Source organism: Phocoena phocoena, chromosome 16 (assembly GCF_963924675.1).
Source record: "Phocoena phocoena chromosome 16, mPhoPho1.1, whole genome shotgun sequence".
Classification (NCBI taxonomy): Eukaryota; Metazoa; Chordata; class Mammalia; order Artiodactyla; family Phocoenidae; genus Phocoena; species Phocoena phocoena.
In genome coordinates, this window is record NC_089234.1 from 60741880 (window position 1) to 60759142 (window position 17263).

The following is a 17263-nucleotide window of genomic DNA, read 5'->3' on the forward strand; positions in this document are numbered from 1 at the left end:
CCCTCCCTGTAGATGGTCTTTCTGACCTGCAAATAAATGTGGATGACAAGCTCCTAAGCCTCTGGCTTCCAGGTAGAGGGGCTGCTGGCCTGGGGCCTCAGCCGTCGCCCTGCCTTCTCTCCAGTTTGGCTGCATCCTCTCCTCCACTTCCAGTTGCCAGGAGACAGCGAGACGTGCAGTTGCTATTAAATGAACTTATCGATATTGTTTGTTTTGCACTAAAATTTCTGTGATTTAACAATAAAGTCTGTCAACCAGAGGCCGAGTGTTTCTGTGACACCTCAGCCGGAAGAGTGGCTGCTGCTGAGCTCCGAGGCCGTGAACCTGTAAGTGCCCAGCAGTCCTATGGCCCCGTTTGGCCAGAGAAAGAAAATGCCATCTGGTCCTCCCTGACACACCTGGGGCCAGCAGTGGGCAAGTGGTCAGGGGAGTGCCCCCAAAGGTGGGTCCAGAGCTGCCCTGTCCTTACCCCTGCAACCCGCCGGCCCAGCCCCACGGGTAGTTTACCAGAGCCAGAGTGAATTGCCGGTTCCTTTTTTTTTTTTTTAAATTCAGACCATTCCAGAAACGTTCAGTGCGTATCAGTTGAACAAAACCAAGGGGAGAATATGGAGGGAATAACTTAATTTAAAAAAGGAATACACACGAACACTATATTCAAAACCCAAGGGAACATCAGTCGTTTTATGAGCCCGGCACGTTTGGAAAGCCAGGGAAATGGAGAGAATGCCGTTGGCCGACAATGACCATGTCTGTGTGGGGAAGCAGGGATTACTCACTGTCCCCACCTGGATGTCCGGCCAGGGATGTGGCAGAAATGCACTGGGACTTGAACTGGGGTCAGAGAGTCAAGGCCAGGCAGGGTATGCCTGCTCTGGGCTCCCTCCCTGGTGCTGGACTCCTGTGCTGTGAGGCGGGGTGGGAGGGGCAGAGGGCCGGCTTGGCCTCTTTCGGCTCAGCCTGGGCTGAGATCATCCTCAGACTCCTGGGCTCTCGGTGACCCTCCTTACCTCGTTCTTAGATACTCACCCTTTCTGTTTGGTTTTCTTAAAAAAATAACATTTTATGAAGGTAGAGATCAGATGCCGAACGAGCGTCTGGCAGAAGTGGAATCTGAGCAGCTGACGTGGGCCCTGCCTCCGGGCCAACCCAAGGCTGCGCGCCCAGAGCTGCCTGGGGAGGGCCCTCCCCCGGCCCCCCCACCCCCCGCCCGGAGGTCCTGCCCCTGCTCTCGCCCTGGGAGGGGTGGGGTTGGGCTGCTCACACCCGTCGGGCTCCCCCCATCTAGTCACAGCTCTGTGATCTCCAGGGGGCTCTCCACGATCACGTCGCGAAGCTTGTGCAGGGGCGTGGATTTGGCGGACTCGGTGCGGGCGTTGCGCTCGAAGGCGCTGGCCTCGGCGGCGGTCAGCGTCTCCAGTGAGCGGCCCAGGCCCTTCTGGTCATCCTCGGGCAGGCTGTTGAGGTCGGTAGCCAGCAGCGTGCCGGTGCTGCCGTGCGTCACGTGGATCCCGTCTGGCCCTTTGAGCTCCGTAGGTGGCTTGTGGCAGAAGTGCAGGCTGCCCTGGCCGGGGCTGCGCTCCCCTGGCTCCTCTTCCAGCTCAGTCTGGATCAGCTGCAAGAAGGCCGGGACCCGCACATGTTCAGGGCAGGGCCAGGCCCCGAGCAGGTGGATGGCCCGAGTCCCACCTGCTATGGGCCTGTTGCCTCCCTTCTGCACACGAGGAACCCCGGGCTCGTGCCGCAGCAGGCCTGTGCGGCCTGTGGCAGTGTTTCTCGAACTGGGTACAGAGGGGAAGCCATGGCTACTTCTGGTGCTACAGATGTGTTCTCCGGAGCGTGGGCTTCCCGTGAGAATCTTTCAAATCTCCTGTATTCACTTTGGTCTGTAAAGACCCTGTGACTGTGGTTGTGGCATCTGGATTGGTTACCATGTTGGCCTTAAGCAGGATCAACTCCTAACTGTGGCCAGCTGGAAAGTGTCCACAGTTGAAGCTGGAGGGGATTAATAAGGTAGAGCAGAGACTCACAAACGGCACTTCTGTCCTGTGTGGAGCTGTTCGGTTTTAGCTACTCCAGTTGAGAATATTGGCCCAGCTGGAAATCTGGGTTTTTAGATAAAGTCTGACTTTCTAAAGTGTTGACATATCACTGCAGGCAAATAAATACGTATATCTACTTGACCCTACAGCCCATTTCTTAAAATGATATCACCTCTCAAAGGTATCTTCTTGGGGCTCCTGAAGTCTAAGAAACACTGCCTCGACACCCACCCACCCCTGGGGAAGCCCGCTGTGGAGCCCAGATGGCAGAAGCAGAGCCCGCTGTCTGACTCTCTGAACCCCCACCCAGTGCAGTCTTGGGCCCTAGCTGCTGATCTCCAGAGACTCCGAGGAGGATGAACTAGAGAGAGAGAGAGAGAGAGAGAGAGAGAGAGAGCGCACCCCCAGGGCTGGGGCACAGCACACAGCTCCCGGCCCACCCGCTACCTCGGAGATGGAGGAGTGGCAGGAGGCTTTTTGCACCATCCGCTGTGCAAAGAGCTTTTTGAGCCGCAGGTAATCCTCCAGGACCACCTTCAGCAGCGAGCCCTGGGGGAGGGAAAGTGTTAACCCCCAACCAAGGCCCTCCCCTGCCTGCGCCGCCCATCACTCACTCCCATAACTAACTCGGGTGGGGGTGACGGAAGGCACTCTGGGAGTGTAGGATGTACAGGCCTCTGATCCTAGGGTAGAGGACTGAGAGCAGAGCCTGGTGACGGCGGCCATACAGAGCCCACGTGGGCTTGTGTCTCAGAGTCCCGGCCTCCAGGACACTGCAGGCTGAAGCAGCTCCTTATCAGCCCGGGGCCCTGGCCCCTATCTGCCTTGGTGTTCTTGCCCCCGTGGAGGGCAGGTCTAGCTGAGTCCCTAGAGGTGGAGAAAGCTGTTTCCCAGGATCCTCCCCACTCCCTGCATCCTCTGGAGCAAGTCCGAGCGCAGCCAGGGGTCTGGGTGCAGGAGCTGCGAGGAGGGCTCACCTTGATGGGCCCCTCCCGAATGATCTGGCCCAGCTTGGCAATGTTGTCATACTCCTGGATGGCCGCCCGCAGGTACCGGTCATCATCAGGCTTGACTGCTGCCGGTTCACGCCCAAAAGTTCCCTGGGGAGAGAGGGGGCGCGTTAGCTGGAGCTGAGGTAGACCGCGCACGCACACGTCCAGGGCAGTGGACCGGTTCCCCCCCAGCCAGCCAGCTCCTTGGCCAGCGATGGCAAAGAGCGTACGCTACCTCCACCTGTCCCTCCTGACCGTCCACCCCATCCCTGCCCCGGCCCAGGCCTGGGCTCACGTGGGTGCGGGTAGGGCTGCTCCACAGGTCGGCGATCTCACTCAGGTTCTCCGGCAGGTCATCCTCGTGCTCTGCCTGGGCAGCCAGCTCCAGGTTCCGGCAGAAAGGATCCAGCCACACGGGGTTGGCCCTGCAGGTGGGGAGTGGGGTTGACTCCAGGCTCGAGTGGACAGATGCCCTTGAAGTCTCGCCCCTAACCCCCCCCCCCCCCCCCCAAACCGTTTCCCAGGCCGTAGTTGTGCTTTCCACAGGACTGGGCCTTCAGGGCCGTGAGAAGCAGGGCCCTTGCCTGTGGTACCCGTGAGTGCGTCCTCCCGCCTCAGGATCCTGCTAGAACCAGGACAACGTGTCCATCTGGATCAGCTTTGGTGCAGTCCTCACCCTGTATCCGATGCCCAAAGCCTACGCCCCCTGGAACTTGGGACCCAGTCAGGGTGGGGAGCCCAACTCGGTGGAGAGAGAGGGGTACCCGGCCCAGCAGGGGGCGCCCACACCCCAGGTTTCAGCCAGTCCGTGATGCCCTCAGTGCTCGAGAGGCAGCGGGGACTGCACCGCAGCTGGGTCCTGGGTGGGTCTCCCCAAAGTGCACCCGGCAGGGTTCAGGGACACCACTTCTCACTCACCCGTCAAAGGAATACTTGTTGGTGTTGGGCATGTCCATGATGTCAACGAAGCCGCGATTCCCTGCAAGAGAAGGGTTGGGGTGTCGGGGGACGGGTAGACCCGGCTGGGGAGCTGGGCCTGAGCCAGCCCTATGGGGCCCGGGCTGTCACCCTAGACCCTCAGGGGCCCCTCCTGCCCTCCCACCTCCCCACCCATCACAGCCCTCTGACCTGCCGAGCCAGCCACGATGGCTTTGAGCTTCCTCTTGTGTCTGGAAAGAAGCAGAGGGGCCGGTGAAGGAGGCTGCGGCTGGGCTGGCGTCTCAGGGCCTGATGGCCCTGCCTGCCTCCCTGACTGTCCCAGCAGCGGGGCTGGTCAGCCTGTCTCAAAAGGCAGGGCACGTAGGGGTCACTCACACGGTCCTGTAGTACCAGTTCATGAGGATGAAGAGCATGGCAGCCAGGAAGAGGAGAAGGGCCAGGACGATGGTCGCCATCTAGGGCAGCAGGGCCAAGCATGAGTGGCTGAGAGCACCCGGGGCAACAAGGGGACGGTGGGGGCGGTGTCACCAGGGGTACCTGCAGGGCGGACATGTCTTCGGGCAGCTGGACAGAGATGGCGGGCTGCACGTCTAGGACGTTGTAGTTCCGGAATAGATTCCTCAGCTGCTCCTTGTTTTCATCGATCATCTGGATCACTCTGGGCGAGGGGCAGGGGCCTCAGCTCCCATCCTCGGCCGTTCCCCAAGAGCCCGTCCCACTCAGGCCAGCCTGCCCCCCACATTCACATCCCCGACCAAGCCTTGCAAGATTAAGGCCCACCCAGCTCGGACAGCTCTGTATCTTAACAGGGTTCACCATCCCTTCACACAAGCTCCTGTCTGCTGCTCACAATTGCTGTAATACTCCCATTTCACACGTGGGGAGGGTAAGGCTCAGGGGGGTGGAGCTCTGCTCATACACCCAGACCGTGTGCTCTCCACCCGCCCTGCCCACGTCTGGGGTAGAGCCCCCATACAGCAGGCCTGATGGCGTCATCCGTGCCTCCTTAGTGGGTCCCCTGTCCGACTTCCAGGGCAGGGAGGCAGACCGAAAGACAGGCTGAGCTCAGACGCCCACCCACCTGTCCACGTCCAGGATACGGTTGGTTTCGCGGTTCACCACGTGGATAAGCAGCTCTGTCTGTGCAAAGTTCACCCGACCCTTCGTGTCCACGTGGAACTAGGCGAGAAGGGGCATCATGGGGTGTGTGGCAGGAGCAAGGGATGGGATGGGCGCCTCTTCTAACAGCCTCTCCTGCCCTACCCTGCCAGTAAACCCATCACTACTGAATGCTCACCAGGGGCCAAGCTCGATGCCAGTCGCTGAACCAGGCACTACCATTAGCTCCCATTTTACAGATGAGGAAACTGAGACCCAGAGACCCGGAAGGAATTTTCCAAGGCCATGCATCTAGGAAATGACTGATCCCCCTTCATACCCCTGACCTCTCTGCAATGCCCTGTCCCTGCGGCCTGGTCCCCCTTCTCCCTCCACTGCCCCTAGACCCAGGGTGGGTTCCATGGGGTACCTGCACGTCATCGGTGTTGACGATGGCACCAGTGATGTTGGAGAGCAGGCGGATGAACTCCTCCTCGAAGCCACGCACACGGTCGGGGATCTCATTAATGACGATCTTGACCCGCTGGTCATCCCTCAGGATGTAGATGCCAATGATGGCTGTGTCATTGTGACCTGCCAGGTCTCGGGCCACAATGTCCACTACAAAGTAGCCAGGGCTGTAGACCATGAAGAGGTCGAAGGTGCGCAGGATGCCATCCACACTCCCTGTAGGGAAAGCCTGGCGGTGGTGCACTTTTTCTGGAGAATTCTAAGTTTTTATTTAAACACGCTGCATATTAAAACACAACTCGGACAAGTTTGGGACTCTGCTGTCCCATGCTGGGATGCTACAGAACACTTCTGAGTTCCTATCATCTCTCTGTCTCCTACACATACACATGTGCTTCGTAATTCCACAGCCATAGCTGAGAGATGACCAGCAGTGGTACAGCATAGTCTGCTCTTAAAAGGCAGTAGACCTGGGTTCAAAATCTGCCACTTTCTAGCAAGCCTCTGTATGCTTATTAAGGTTAAGAGCAGTGCGAACTCAGAGGACAAAGGGATGGTGTCTAGTTGTGTGACTGGGGGTGGCAGCTCATGAACTAGACTACAAAGGGTGGCTAGCGGGAGCATATCTGAAGGCAGAGTTGGAGGTGAAGGCCACGGGAGGACGGTGTGGAGCAGGCTGAAGCCATGGTGAGCAGGTCAGCCTGGGTGGGCGCAGTGCACTCAAGGGTAGTAAGGGGCTGTGAAACCAGAAAGAGGGATTAGGAGGAAGACCTGGGGAGCTTTGAAAGCCAGGCCAAGGAGGCTGGATTGATTGCTGTAGGCAGAGAAGAGCAGGGAAGGGGCTGGAGCTGGAGGTATGGCAATGTGACACCCACTGGGACACCTCCTAGAACACCTTCTAGAACCTAACAGAGACGCTCAGCTATCCACACAGGCAGATTCACAAGCAAACATGCATACTTCTACGTACAAGTGTGCTTTGTACACCTGGGGAGAATTCTGGCTCCCCAGTGCCTACCTGGCGCAATGCCTGATGCAGGCGAGGGTGAGGTGCACAGATGGAAAGATAGGTGGATATATGGAAAGGAGAATGGGAGGATGGATGGACGGATGGACGGACAAATGGGTAGATGGGTGGGCAGATGGATGAATGAGAGGATGGATGGATGGGTGGACAGATAGATGAATAGGTGGGTGGATTGATGGATTGTTCAGTGGGGTGGGTGGGTGGGTGGATGGATGAGGAGATGGGAAGGAGAAGAGAAGAAAGTGGGTGGGTAGGATGTAGAGATGGATAGGTGGATTAGAGAATAGATCGAAAGATAGGTGGATGAATAAAAGGATTAACAGATAATGGCTGGCTGGCTGGCTGAAGGATGGATGAATGGATGGATGGATGGGTGGGCGAATGGAAGGACTGACACGGCTGGTTGGCTGGCCGGCCACCTATACCCTGGGGTGACCCTACAGACCATATCTCCTCCAGACGATAGTCCATGAAGTGGCTGGAGCCCCTACCCATCGTGAAGACCTGGCCCACATCCTCAGAGTCATTGGCAAAGGCCCGGAAGTAGTGGATGGCCAGGATGCTGTAGAAGACGAGGCTGTTGTTGCCAATATCTGCATCCAGGGCCAGCACTTGGATCAACTCTGAGCCCATTTTAGCGTCGGTGGCCACCCCTGCAGGAACGGGCAAGCGGGTGTAAGCGGCAGGGCCGAGGCCGTCCCACGCCCCGGGCCCGGGCTCTGGGCCTGCACACCTGCAGTGTACTCAGCCTTGGTGAAGCGCGGGGGCTGGTCGTTGATGTCCTCCAGCACGACACGCACTTCCTGCAGGGTGAGGTCAGTGGCCAGGTCCAGGGCTGGGGAGTGCCCACGGGGAGGTGTCCAGCTGCGATTGCTTGAGGCCTTGACGATGAAGGAGAAGACGGCTTCGCGCTCCCTGTCCAGGTCCCGCAGCACCAGCAGACGCCCGTCGGGCTGTAGCTGGAAGTTCTTCTCTTCGTCGCCGGCTGAGGGGGGGACCAAGGCACAGCGTGAGGGGCAGGGCGGGGGCATATTTGGGTCATCTCCAGCCCCAGGGTAGGTAGGCACTAGCCCCGTCAGGCCTCACCTGCGATGAAGTAGTACACGATGGCGTTGGGGCCCTCGTCTGCGTCCACAGCGCCTGTCACGTTGCCCACGAGGGTGCCACGTGGTGAGTGCTCGGGAACTGTCATCAACTGGTACTGGGGGCTGCCTTTCTGCAGGGGGAGAGGGAGGTCATGGGAGGCCAAGGGAAGACCTGAGCTCCTGGCTCCTGCCAGAGGGCTCTAGGCAGTGTTTTTGTGGGTGCTGAGGGAATTTTTTGCCCAGGCCTTGTGGGGCGAGAGAAACTGCTGTAACCTCAAGGGAGCAGGGGCTGGGCTGGAGACACTCCAGCTCTGCCCTCAGGGAGTGTCACCCGTGACATCCGCCATGGGCAGGGCTGGGCTTGGCACATTGTCTGAAGTCTCCCAGCACTTAGATGGATGTTTGAATGAGGAGGGCATGAGCTTGAGCGTGCTCTCCCTCTGTCTCTCACACACGCACGCACGCACGCACGCACGCACACGGTCTCCAGGAGACATCACATCCTAGGTGCGCACAAGAAGAAAAAACCACCAAGTTAGAGGGTCTGAGTCCACATGAAGAGGTTTAGCCCCAGCTCGCTAAAGCAGAACTGATTTTCAGGCTTCTTGTGTGAGCGTGTGTACAAATATGGGAACATCAGCTCCACGAGTCAGGCATTTTTGTTTGTTTTTTTTTTTTTTGTCTGCTTTTTTGACTGCTGGATAGTGCCTTGACCTAGTAGCTGCTCAATAAATATTCGTTCTGTGAAGTGCTGTGCAGTTTCCACGTGTAACCAACCACGTGTGTCTACGGTACAGTGTGCACAGGAAAGTGTGTGCTTGCAGGCAGGTGAGTCCCTGTGTGGGTGACCAGTGCAGGGGATGGGTGAGCTCACCGGAGGCCTCACGAAGAGGGGTTCGTTGTCATCGATGTCCTCCAGGGCCACCTGCAGTGGCTGCATAGTCTCATAAGGCACCGGCTGGCCCAAGTCGCTGGCCACCAGGATGAGCTGGGGGGGCGGAGAAGTGCAGTCAGAGGAAGAGACGAAGGGCCCCAGGCAGGCATCCCCAGAGGACAGGTCACTACCCTCGCAGACATTCTAGGTGGGGACATTGTGGTCCTGTGCCCAGAGCAGTCTCTTCTTTGGCCCCGCCCCTCATGCCATGCCCCACCCCCTTACGCTGTACACTGCCTGCTTCTCTCTGTCCAGGCGCTGCGCGGTCTGGATGAGCCCACTGACTGGGTCGATGGTGAAGTACTCCCAGTCCCGGTTGCCTGTTGTCTTCAGGAAGCTGTAGCGCACGGCCCCATTGAGGCCCTCGTCCTCGTCTGTGGCATAGACCTCGTACACGTTGGAGCGCAGTGGGATCTCCTGCAGGGGGCACAGGAGGGACGCTCCTGGGGCGTCTTGAGAGAATCCCAGCTCCCAGACCCAATGGAGCTCTTGTTCTTTCTCCTCCCCTAGCAGAATGTCCTCACCACCTTTCAGCATCCTTAGGAAACGCCTGTCTGCTTGGCTGGACTCTCCTGGAGTCTGAGCATCTGCTAGAACATCCCTTTACCCCACCCCCAGCTAAGGCCACTAACCACTGAAAGTCCAGCCTGGGATCCACCATGCTGCAGACTCTCTCAGGGTGACACCCTGCCGGGGGCTATCCCATCCCTCCGATCCCACTGCATGCTGAGGTTGAGAAGACAGAAGGGGAATCCCAAAGCTGAGGCCACAGCCAGCCTCTGTTCCCAGGTCTGTCTTGCTCTCTTCTACCCCAATCACAGAAGTTCTAGGTATCCCCAAACAACACCATCCACCCAATGGGGTACCTGAAAATGGGGGGCATGCAGGTAGGGTGACATGGTATGACACGGTGGCTAGAGACTGGACACGTGCATGCTAGTCTGTTACTAAATCACCACGTGACCTAGACATGTCACTTCACCTCTCTGTGCCTCAGCCTCCCGAGTTCGAGTTAAGTCTGATATATCAAAAAACCCAATTTACGTCAGACATTGACCCATGAAAAGGCTGCCAAGGGCACAAGAAAAAAACAAGTTTCTTTGCTTTTAGTTCAAAAATGATCAGCTCAGCATGGTTTCGCTGTTTATCTCATTGATCACGACAATCAGAAACTCCAAATGGCAGTCACATCTAATTGACAGAAAGTGGGATGACAGACATAATTCCTTAACAAATGCTGGTTGTTTGGGAGACATGAATCTTTCAAAGTAGGGACCCCTTGAAGGGAAGAAACTTAGTAAAAGGGGGGGCTTTGGCGTGCAAAAGAACTAGATTATTATTAATTGATACCCTGCCTCACGCTACAGAAAAAGATTTGAGGCAGCTTACAAGAATGTATACACAACAATAAGAGTAAATAAGTTTAAAAAAAAATCAGGGTAAAGAAAAACCATGGTTGGCAGGAAGATGGAAACCGAGGGATGGGAGATAAGGCGTGTGTGCTAAGTCCCTGCAACATCATTCACGGTGGGCTGACCACTATGAGCTCCCTAGTGGGCAAAGCAAAGAGGGCCACTGCATCATTGCAGTAGACACAGGAAAGGGCAAATCACAAGGTAAAAGCATAGAGTTTCCTAGAGCTCAGCCCTGGGAGAAATTTCTCTTGTGGGACCTCAAAGAGGAGATAAGAGTGACAGCAAGGACTTAACACTGACATTCTGAGATGTGGAGACATGCTGAAGTTTGGGGAGCAAAGAACAAGTGGGAGACACCCCAAGTATTCTACCAAGGAGCATTTTGGGCTTGGGTGCTGAGAGGAAGGAGGGGAAGGGCAGGAGTCAAAGGAGTACTTCCCCATCTTTACAAGACAACTGAGAGCAAGGCATGAAAGAAGAATTGGAGGTAGTCAGAAGCTCAGCCACTTCCCCTTGTTTCTTATTTTGATGCACATCCTCAAGTCCCAGGCTGTCTCCACACTGGCATCAGCAGGAACAACAGACAGACGGAAGGGGCTATGTGTTTATTTTGAGACAAGTGTAGGAGAAGTGACTTGCGGGGAGACTGTCCTTCTTGGCAGACATTTAGGAGCAAGAGATGGGGCATCTACTATTATAAGTCCCACTTTGCAGATGAAAAAACAGACTCAGAGAAGTCACTTGCTCAAGGTCATTTGGCTGGTAAGCGATAGAGTCTGATGTGAATCCAAGAGCCTTTGCTGGCCCAGCCCTTCTTACTAACGACTGTTCAATACTGCCCTGTGTGGCACTGAGCTGGCCCGTTCCCTACTCTGGCCTCAGTTTCCCTGCTTTTGCAGTGGGGGCCCCTTTACCCTCTCAGGCTGCAGGATGACTGCAGGATGGAGGAGCGGGCTGAATACTGGAAGGGGGTGTAGGTAGCAGGAGGCCCCGGGGGTCAGCAGTACCTCTTTGATGTGGAGGATGGTGCCATTGGGTGGGCGCACGAAGACGGGGCGGTTGTCGTTGACGTCGATGACCTCCACCAGGAGCATGGCGGTGCCCCAGAGTGGGGGCTGTCCGCCATCCGTGGCCACCACGGTGAGGTTGAACCTCTCGTAGGACTTCAGTGGCCGCTTTGTGGTCACCAGGCCCGAGTCCATGTCCACGTGGAAGGCCTCTGGCAGGTGGGGGCAGGAGAGCAGGGCATGGCTCCAACTGAGACCTCCTTCCCATCCTTCCTCCTATTACGCCTGGCCTGGGGCTGCAGGAAGGCAGCCCGCCCCTCCCACCCCCTAAGGCATCCTCGGTGGGGAGCAGGCTACGTACCCACGCCCGGGCCCTCGAGGGAGTAGGCCAGCTCCGCATTGGAGCCCTCATCCTGGTCGGTGGCCATCATGGTGATGACGGAGGTGCCCGCTGGCTCATTCTCATACACGCTCGTGCTGAACTGGGGCTTGGAGAACTGTGGCCGGCAGTCATTGATGTCCAACACCTGGATTACCACCTGGAGGGGAGGTTGAGCTCAAAGGTCAGGAGCACATTGGGGGCTGCTTCTGGTGACCCGGTCACACAGGATTAAGCCGAGGTGGACAGTGCCCACTGTTTAGTCCGACCCCAAACTATTTATTTAACCCCCTGACCCTCAGTTTCCTTAGGTGTACGCTGGGGACAATAGGATTTTATCTCTCGGGCTTGTGAGGCTTGTCCGTGATGGTCTATGCGCAGTCCCCGGCCTGAGTAAATGCTCAGCAACTAGTACCGTGGTTAACAGGTAATCTGTGTCTGGGTCCTGAAGCGGGGACTCCTCCCCACATATCTCCTACTCTGTCCTCTCTTCCTTCCCACAGTGGCCCCATATATCTGACTCTACTTTCTGGACGCCCCTCTTGACTGGGATTTGTGTCTGGCCTGGGACTGGGCTCTGCTGACCCCAGAGCCCAAGGCAGGTCCTGTGGATACACCAGGAGGCCCTTTTTCCCTGGCTGCTGTGGCCCTGCCTGACTGCATCCGTAACAGAGCCCTTCACAGCCATGATTTTAAGAACCCCTTTCAGGGCACAAAGCACTTTCCCACCTCCCATCTCCTGGACTCACCACCAGGCTGGGAGGGAGGCATCATCATCACTGCCCCTGCCCTCCACTCCCTGCAGCTTTGACAACCGAGGCTCAGAGAGGTTACATGACAAATGCAGTGTACCCAGCTAGTGGAACCTTAGGCTTCTGACTACAAATACTGTGCTCTTCCCAATACAGCGCGTGCCTATGTGACAGGACAGAATGCAGGTATGTGCGAGCGCTCCCAGCTCGGTTGCCTACCTGCCAAAGAGAATTCTTCTTTGCCCACCCAGCTTCTCACCTCCCCACCACCCTTCAGGAGACTTTTCTTTGGATGGTTAGGTCACTGCTGAGAATTGGAAGAACTGAATACAGAAAGACAGGACTGGAAAGGGCAGAAAGAAGGGGGAGAAAGAAAGAGAAAGCAAAGTCTTGAGGTGTGGGACTCTGGATGGAAATGGGGACAGAGCCTAAAGGTGGGATGCTGGCCTCCCCAGAGCAACTGTGTGGACAGTAGACCTGGAATGGAAATGGGGTTGTGAATTTGATCCCTCATTAATGTTCTTTTTTTTTTTTTTGGCTTAAAATAAGGAATTTATTCTCTCACGGTTCTGAAGACCAAAGTTCCTCATTACTGTTAAGAGACATAAAGATAAATGCTTTATAATTATGTTTGGTTGCTGGACTGTGTTTCTTTCAATGGGACAGCATGGAGACACTGGGCCATGTGGAGCCCCAGCCTTTATTTGGGTTACAGCCAGGTATGTTTAGCTGCCTTAGCAGGGGTTTGACACAAGAAGTTTCTCCTACAGAGTCCCCGTCTCCCTGAGCCACAGCCATCGTGAACCCCCAGCTAAGCTCTTGCCTCTCCTTCCTGCCACCACACCTCTTGAGGGGCCAGGACGGTTCTGTTCCTGCCCTGCAGCAGCCATGCTCTAAAGGCTTTGCCTACTGCTTCCACAATGGCAGTCCTTAGTGTCTCTGCTCCACGCAGAGAGCAGGGGTCCCTCACCTGCACCGAATTTTCTCGACGGTTGCTGGCTACATCTCCAGGGTTATCTTTGGCCAAGGCAGTCAGGATGTAGTGAGCCTTCTCCTCCCGGTCCAGAGAGGACAGAACATAGATGTCACCCTAGTAGGGGGAGGGTGGAGTCAGGTCCTTCATCAATTCAACAGGTATTTATTGAGCATCTGCTATGTGCAGTCACTGTTCTGGGCTCTGGAGATATAGCACTGAAGAGACCACAGCCCCTGTGCCCCGTGCAGCTCTCATTCTAGTGGTTCTTCTTGTCCTTACTACCCCAGTTCACCTGGAGATGGGATGAATGGCCCAGGCTGGAGCTCACTACCTGGCCAGGTACAAAGTAGTACTCCATAAGTATTCATGGTGCCAGGCCAGGAGTGTGTTTTATTGTTCACACCAAGAGGAAGGAGAGAAACCCTGCTGAAAGGGCAGAGTGCAGGGGGATGTGGGCAGGCGGTGGGAGGGAAAGTCCAGCTCCAGCCCCACAGCTGGGGAAGGCCCTGCCTGGCCAGCCACCCCCAGGCCACAGGGCTCTCTCGCTGTACTGCAAGAGCAACTTTGAACCAATTTGCCGACATTTAAAATCATCACCCATTTTTCTCTTGAACTTCTGCATTCCTACAAGTCTGAGACCCATGGGAGCATGGGGGCTATGTCCATGGGTGCTTCTTCCCTCTCCCAGCACTGAGGATAGGGCCATGTATACAGTAGGTGCTCAAATACTGCGCCCACTTTCCGCAGAGCTTCCTATTTTTGACAGTTTCAAAAAGCAGTCGCATGGACTTGAATCAAGTCTTCCGGTCTGGTGGAGACACATCTCAGTTTTTGTCCCACAAGGGGCTAGTTCCAAAAGACTTCGGCCACTTCCTCCCATGTCTCCTGGGACAGAAAGGCCGCAGTCTACAGGATGTCTGGGACTCTGAGAACAGGGCTTGCCAACTTGGCTGAAAGATCTCTGAGGCTATAGATGTCCAGGTGGCAGGACCCAGAAACAGGGGGATGACTGTAATACTTTTGGTGGCTTCTCAGCCTGTGACCCTGGGCCCTTCCCACTTCCCACTCCCCACTCCCCGAACCCAGGCCCTCCGTTGCCCACTCACTGTGTTGGGGTTGATAGCAAACTTGCCCTCGCCGTCCACAAGGCTGTACTCAATGAGGGCGAAGTTGCCTGAGTCGGCATCAGTAGCAGTGACTCTCAGGATGACTGTGCCCACAGGAACATCCTCAAAGATGGCTCCCTGGAGCCCAGTGGGCAGGGAGAAAGCATGGGCCATGGTCAGTCCTAGAGTCTCAGCCCTTGCCCGAGAAACTCACTGATGCAGACAACCCAGGGCATCAAGCTACTCATGGGTGGTCATTCCCACGGGACTTAAAGGCTGGCAGGGTAGGAGTGGGAGATGCCCAAAGGTGCCAAGGAATGGATGCAGGTCCCAGACCCAAGTTGTTGGCCTGGCCACCTACCTGGTAGGAGAGTTGGTCAAAGATGGGGTTGTTGTCATTGATGTCCACAATCTCCAGGTAGACAGGAATCTCAGCTGCCCGGGGTGGGGACCCATTGTCTGAGGCCCTCACGGTAAAGTTGAGCCAGTGCACTTCCTCATAGTCCACCGTCCGATTGGCAATGACCTTGCCTAAGACACAGAGACACCCACTGCCCTTTTGGCCACCCCTCACTCGTGGAAGCTCTCTAAAGTATGAAGAGAGAGATCTGGGGCTCTGAGGGATGAGTGTGGTCCCTTGAAGGAGGAGGGTAGCCAGGCAGCACTGCCCAGGCCAGAGGGCCGAGAATCACTGGCATCCAGCTGTTCTCCTATGCACAAGTCAAAGGCATGTACACTAGCACGCTGAGGACCTCCTCTGGGACAATTCCCTCTTGGGCTTCTTGCCCCCTGAGTGATACTAACTGTGGAGCTTGGATGGTAGGGAGGGTGATGGAGTATTCCAGGTTTCCAGCAGACACCGAAAGGGGCTTCCATCCCGACCCAGAGCTAGGCACTCTGTCCTTGCCTGTAGTTTGGGCATCTGGGAGTGACTAGAATGTTAGCCATACTGGATCTGGCCTAGCCCACTGAGGGGCCCCAACTGGAGGGTGAGAAGCGAACCACGGCCCCTCTCGGAGGTTAAGCAGGTACAGACACCTGTCCCCCAACCCTCCTCTGGCAGATTTCCCACCTACCTGCTGAGGAGTCTTCCAGCTGGACATAGCCCGGGGGTATCAGGTCCAGCAGGCTGTAGGTGATCAACCCATTGAGGCCCTTGTCGGGGTCCACAGCTGCCACAGCGATGAGCGTGGTGCCTGGGGTGGCCCCCTCCAGGATCCTCTCCGTGTAGTAGGTGATCCCGAAGGGCTTGAATTGGGGCGTGTTGTCATTGACATCCAGGATGTTGACCGTCAGCTTGGCTGGGGTGGAGGCAGGGGGTGAGAGTGGCATGAATGGGCCCCAGTGTGGCTGGGCCAGGCCTTCCTACGCCTCAGCCAAACCCAGAGGGGATGGCAGCATCTCACAGTCCCCCTGGGGCGCCCTAAAGCTTGCCCCAAGCCTCAGGCGGTGGCATGGCATGTGACCCTTGCCTCTGGTATGGTCACTCACTCTTCCATTGGGAAAGGGGCTCAGGTTCTGCCAACTGGCTGGGTAACCCTGGTGGAACCCCTGGCCTTCACTGTGCCTCAGTTTCCTAACCTGTCCCGTGAGACGGGAGTAAGATGATCTTTAAGACCCTTTTCATGATTTAGCCTTTTGTTTCCTCTCTGAGTTGTTCCCTCTATATAACCAGCCTGGGCCCTTTGCCTCTCTGAGCCTGGGACAAGTATTGGGTTGGCCAAAAAGTTTGTTCGGGTTTTTCTGTAAGATGCCACGGAAAAGCCGGAATGAACTTTTTGGCCAACGCACAGGAGAAGGCCAGGTCTGCCCTTCCTTCCTGAAAACTTGGGCCTCTGGGCTGTAAAGATAAGCAGCCAGTATCTGCCAGGCCTATCTCCCCACCCCAGCAGCTGTCCTTGTCTCATGGCAGAGCCCATGTGAGGCCACCCCATCCCTACACCCTCCTCTCCACTCCCTGCTTGGCCCCCACAAAATCCAGTGCCTCTAAACAGCCCGTCCGGGCTCAGGCTGCAGGCCGGGTGGCCTGTGCCCAGCTGCAGAAGGCAGCACGCGTGCCCCTCTCTTCTCTGCCGTGGTGACTGTGTCCCCCAGGGTGGTGTCTGTGGCCTCAATTCACCTTTCCTTGCTCTTTGCTTCCTCTGGCCTGACCAGGTGGCTTCTTTTCAGACCTGAAGTTCCTATCTCACATCCACCCACACCCTGCTTCCCAGTTCTGACAATGGGATTCCAACCTAAGTCTCTGTCAATCCATCCTCTTCTCAGTCCCCTTCCAGCCTCTACCAAGCCTTCTCCCTACTCTGAGCCTTTGGAGTTCAAGATCACACACAATTCTGGGCTTCTGGATCCCCCACTGCTGAGCTCTGTCTGACAGCTGGGACCCAGGGCCTCTCCTCCCTCAGCCTCACTGTAGCTGCCACCTCCCCCACCCCCCTGTGGCCTGACGACTGGCAGCCCAGTAGCTGGGTCCCGCTGCTCCCCCCCCGGGGCCAGGCCTGTGCCGGTTCTGGGTCTGTCTCTCTACGGGATCGTGTGGGAGATGCCTGTGGGGAGCCTTACCATTTGGCACACTGACGGAGAGCTCTGGTAGGTCGCTGGCTTTGTCAATCACTGAGAGAGTGACCTCATAGGTGGCAACCAGTTCCCGGTTCAGGGGGGATTTCACCATTACAGACCCTGTAGACCAGACCAGGTCAGGTTCAGCCCGAGGGGAACCCCCTAAAATCTGGGCCTCCCAGGGGTGCTCCTGGCCAACCCTCCCAATCCCCACCAAGGGCAATGATCCCCAAAGGGCCCAGGACTTGCCGGTCTCATCTTTGGCTGGGATGACACCACAGCCATCTGCAAGCTGGGGGCACGTCACTCAGCCCCTCACTTACCGCCTACTAGCAGGGCAATTACTTAACCTCTCTACACCTCTGTTTCCTCATTTGTAAGATGAGGGTAATTATAGTACCTACCACAGAGGGTTATAACAACTAACTTAATTTACATTTGTCAAGGGCTTAGAACAGTGCTTGGCACTTAGAAAAAGTGCTAT

The 17263-nt window shown here is 56.4% G+C and overlaps 1 protein-coding gene across 2 annotated transcripts; it reads right to left on the reverse strand.

Annotated features, from left to right (window-relative positions):
- Window positions 1–1288: 1288 nt before the first annotated feature.
- Window positions 1289–16891, reverse strand: LOC136136150 (cadherin-23). 2 transcript variants are annotated; one of them, XM_065894124.1, is made up of 22 exons: window positions 16783–16891; window positions 15300–15524; window positions 14585–14754; window positions 14224–14361; window positions 13112–13231; window positions 11372–11549; window positions 11011–11222; window positions 8814–9005; window positions 8529–8642; window positions 7656–7785; window positions 7303–7554; window positions 7061–7222; window positions 5502–5758; window positions 5055–5152; window positions 4511–4631; window positions 4349–4428; window positions 4163–4203; window positions 3953–4013; window positions 3330–3459; window positions 3020–3142; window positions 2490–2591; window positions 1289–1615 (listed from the first exon to the last, which is right to left on the reverse strand). In XM_065894124.1, exons 1-22 carry the CDS (start codon window positions 16889–16891, stop codon window positions 1289–1291), a joined length of 3342 nt encoding a protein of 1113 aa, XP_065750196.1. The 2 variants fall into 2 exon arrangements, with proteins under 2 accessions (XP_065750196.1, XP_065750197.1); XM_065894125.1 differs by lacking the exon at window positions 2490–2591.
- Between the last annotated feature and the right edge of the window lie 372 nt (window positions 16892–17263).

Excerpts from the sequence above, each read along its gene's own strand:
- LOC136136150 (XM_065894124.1), bottom strand. The coding sequence starts at position 16,891 with ATGGTGAAATCCCCCCTGAACCGGGAACTGGTTGCCACCTATGAGGTC. Across the intron at positions 4,632-5,054 it reads CGTATCCTGGACGTGGACAG|AGTGATCCAGATGATCGATG; the intron begins GTGGGTGGGCGT and ends CCCCTCGCCCAG. Across the intron at positions 4,014-4,162 it reads CATCGTGGCTGGCTCGGCAG|GGAATCGCGGCTTCGTTGAC; the intron begins GTCAGAGGGCTG and ends CTTCTCTTGCAG.